A 4316-nucleotide genomic window follows, 5' to 3' on the forward strand; every position below is an offset into this window, starting at 1 on the left:
AGTACTGTTTGCAGTTCTGGTCGCCTCACTTTAGGAAAGATGTGGAAGCTTTGGAGAGGGTGCAGAGAAGATTTACCAGGATGTTGCCTGGAATGGAGAATAGGTCGTACGAGGATAGGTTGAGAGTGCTAGGCCTTTTCTCGTTGAAACGGTGAAGGATGAGGGGTGACTTGAAAGAGGTTTATAAGAAGATCAGAGGAATAGATAGAGTAGACAGTCAGAAACTTTTTCCCCGGGTACAACAGAGTGTTACAAGGGGACATAAATTTAAGGTGAAGGGTGGAAGGTATAGGGGAGATGTCAGGGGTGGGTTCTTTACCCAGAGAGTGGTGGGGGCATGGAATGCGCTGCCTGTGGGAGTGGTAGAGTCAGAATCTTTGGTGACTTTTAAGCAGCAATTGGATAGGTACATGGATGGGTGCTTAAGCTAGGACAAATGTTCGGCATAACATCGTGGGCCGAAGGGCCTGTTCCGTGCTGTATTGTTCTATGTTCTATTAAGGTACAACAGGAATGCAAGTAGTTGTTGTGACAGTGAACCAGTTAGGTTTTTACAATAATAGAAATCTCTGTGGTTAACACCACCAGCACCAGTCGCCTTATATTCAGACTTCCAAATTTTCATGTTGGTGGCATCTGAACTCTGTCACTCTCAAATTATGCAAGTGGCATAATCACACCACTGTGTACCGTGCAGTGACCGATCCACCGTTTCAGGTGGAAAACTTTACAATCCATTAAAAAAAAATTGTGAAAAAACTACTCACTTGGTCACACAACTGGAAGATTAGAAATAGCACATTATTCAATTATAAAGACAAGAAAATTGTTCTGATATATACCACGTTTTAATCGCTCCATTGCACTTTTACTGCCAGCATAAGTTGGTCGGATGTCTTTCCCTAGCTCTTCAATTATAGTAAGTAGCTCCGCATATTTACTCTGTGGTGCCTGATTACTACTCATTCCCTAAAGAAGAAAAAAAACTAAGTTGAGAAATGTACAAATCACATTGAAAGTTCAGTATACTTAGTAGCAATGACCAGTAGGAAACATCAACTTGCATTTATGTCATAGAATTACAACAAGATGTTGTTTGGCACATCTCTGGAAAGCATCTTAAGAGTTGTTGACAAGTCAGTTTTTATAAACTGGGAACTAGAAAGTCGAATCATGTCTCAGTGCAAATTACAAATGGTGTAATGCAGCTGGGATTGTTCTCCTTTTGTTTGATTCCACCAATTATCATCACAGATTGGCTGCTTTGGAGAAGGAAGTGAACAAGATTTCCAGATCTACAGCAACAATTGCTTCTCAATCAGGGAGAGTCTAAGTGCCAGATTTTCCATTTCCTCCTGTCTGATTTTGAGGGAAGAGGACTGATTGTTGACATCAGTGATATCTGGAAGGACAGTTACCAACTCCAACCTGTGCATTAAATGGAGGATTTGTCTCGGTCCCACGAGCACATACTGTTGATCTCAAATCTAGATGGAAAAGATTCTGTGGCCACAGGCCAGAATGACAAGGAGAGCAGAATATCGCATATAGAAGAAATGGCAACATTACAAAAACTAACTGCACTGAATATTAAAAATTGATTGTTTCTATATTTCTTGGCAATTTACTTTCACAAAGTTAAAATTAACAAAACCAGGTTTGGTCCAACAGGTTTATTTGGAAGCACTAGCTTTCAGAGCACTACGCCTTCATCAGGTGGTTGTCACAACCGTGTTGTGTTGTGCGATTTTTAAGCTTTGTACACCCCAGTCTAACACTGGCACCTCCAAATCATACTTTCACAAACAGCAAGAGCTTCTACCAGTAGATTAAAAAGATCTGCAGTATAGTGGATTGGCAATGTTAAATTGTCCAGTGTGCAGGCTAGGTGGATTAGCAATGGGGAATGCAGGGTTACAGGAATAGGATAGGATTTGGGTAGGGAGGGATGCTCTTCAGAGGATTGGTGTGGAGTTGATGGGCTGAACGGCCTTCTTCCACACTTATGGATTCGACAAAAAGAGTTGCACAAGTTGAGGATGCAACTGGATAACTGATAAAAGGGAACAGAATTTAAACCAAAATTTGCATTGTCTTCATGCCGAAGGACACTATAAATATCTCAAAGACATGGTTAAGCAAGGTGCGAATGGGAAAAAAAAAATTGTCATCACTTTCACGAGGGACAAATTAGTCAATAAAACTTATGGATCTCGAAGGGATGTCACTGAGCAGTTGCAAGACATCCTGAAACAAGATGGTAATAAGGCAGAGATCATGACATACACTGCAAGTAAAGATATAGGTAGAGTGAGGGATGAGGTTGTGCATCAAGAATCCAGGGAGCTAGATAGTAGACTAAAGAGCAGGACTGCAAAGAATTCAATCTTTGGGATTACTGTTGGTGCCACTTGCTAATGAGTACAGAAATAGAACAGGGTAGATTAATGTGTGACTCAGAAATTGGTGCAGGAGGGAGCGTTTTAGATTCCTAGATCATTTGAGACCATTGCTGGGGAAGGTAGAACCTGTATAAGCAAGATAGTCTGTACCCGAATCAGGATGGGACCAACATCCTTGGGGGTAGGTCTGCTGGTACTGTTGGGAAGAATTTAAACTAGTTCAGCAGGGGGAAGGAGATACAGTGTTAGTATATTAGGAACACAGCATAATACAGTAAAGGAACCAAGACAGAGTTTAGCCATGGGTCTCAAGGGAGTAAGGCGAAGTTGGATGGCCTCTAATGCCAGCAGTATTATAGGAAAGACAAATTAGTTATGGGTGTGGATTGACACATGGAATTGTGATATTGTTGTCATCAAAAACATGGTTGTGGGGTGGCAGAGGAATAGCAACTCAACACACTGGGATGGAGTTCAGAAGGATGATGGGAGTATCTCATTGAAATTCATGGAGTACTAAGAGACCTGGATAACATGGACATAAAAGAAAATGGTTAAACTAGTAGGAGAGACTAGGACCTTAGGGAAGGGATAACCTTTTAAAACTGAGATGAGAAGGAGTTTCTTCAGCCAAAGTATAGTGAATCTCTGGTACTCATTGCCACAGAAGGCTGTGAAGGTCAAGTCATTGGGTGAATGCAAGACAAAGATAACTAGGTTCTTGACTGGTAAGGGGATCAACTGTTACAGGGAGAAGGCAGGAGAATGGGGTTGAGAAACATATCAGCTACAATCAAATGGCACAGCAGACGCGATGTGCCTAATGGTCTAATCTTACTCCTATATGGGCCAATACAGAAGAGGTCCAGCCCTCTACAGAATGCGAGCCCAGCATAGCTAAGCACTTAAGACTGTTGAACTTAACAGTATTTCGTCATTTTTCTATTTTGTATCAAAGATGGTACCAGGAAGGGTGTCAATGTACACTTTTCACTGTACTCATGTACTTCTGTTCTTAAGTACACATGACAAAACTTATGGTTTCATTGGGTACAGACGTTTCAGGCAAGAAAGGAGGGGGGAGAAAAGAGACAGTGGTGTCCAATATTAATTAAGGAGTCAGTTGTGCTGTGAGGAAGGATGCTATCCCAGCAGAGTCTTCAAATGAGGTTTGTGGGTTGATCACAAAAACAAAAAGGGGAGACACTTTTTGGAGTATACTGTAGACCATCCAGCCAGTGGGCAATAGAGCAAATACACAGACTATTCCCTGAGGTGCACAAAAACAATAAGTCTAATTATAGCCAGTACTTATAATAAAGGAAATCTCAACTTCTCCAACATCAACTGGGATCAACCCAGCAAAAACAGCTTAGAGGGGACAAATTTCTTGAAAATGTATTCAGGACAGTTTTTAATATCAACATATAGAAGGACCAACTAGGGACAGAACTGGACATAATTCTGGGGCACCATGCCAGACGGGTGTTCAAGATGGCAGACAGGTGTTCAAAATGGCAGAGTGAAAGAGACAATCTGCATTTTATTGACAGCGGCAACAATATGTGTTTTCAGTTTGGAAAGGAAAACAACGGTCTGCAAAAACAAAATTTTGGATTGGGGTAGGGGTGGTTGGAGAAGACAGATTTAATTAAATAAGGCTGAATCTGGCCAGTGTAGAGAAGGAATAACTGCTTCTTGGCAAATCTACAGAACAATGGGGGGGGGGGGGGGGGGGGGAGGGAGGGGTATGCTGCATTCACTATCTCGTCTACCTGTGACTCTACTTTCAAGGAACTTTTGTGGGCGGCACGGTGGCACAGTGATTAGCACTGTTGCCTCGCAGCGCCTGAGACCCGGGTTCAATTCCCGCCTCAGGCGACTGACTGTGTGGAGTTTGCACGTTCTCCCCGT

General features: G+C 42.2%; 1 protein-coding gene across 1 annotated transcript in view; it reads right to left on the reverse strand.

Annotated features, from left to right (window-relative positions):
- LOC122551009 (cyclin-dependent kinase 2-associated protein 1) overlaps positions 1-4316 on the reverse strand; it is an 18141-nt gene that overhangs the window by 4028 nt on the left and 9797 nt on the right. The window contains exon 3 of the mRNA XM_043692634.1: positions 843-969. Coding sequence (XP_043548569.1) covers positions 843-969 — 127 coding nt within the window. The remainder of the gene's footprint in view (positions 1-842; positions 970-4316) is intronic.

This window comes from Chiloscyllium plagiosum, chromosome 6 (genome assembly GCF_004010195.1).
Source record: "Chiloscyllium plagiosum isolate BGI_BamShark_2017 chromosome 6, ASM401019v2, whole genome shotgun sequence".
In the NCBI taxonomy this organism is placed as follows: domain Eukaryota; kingdom Metazoa; phylum Chordata; class Chondrichthyes; order Orectolobiformes; family Hemiscylliidae; genus Chiloscyllium; species Chiloscyllium plagiosum.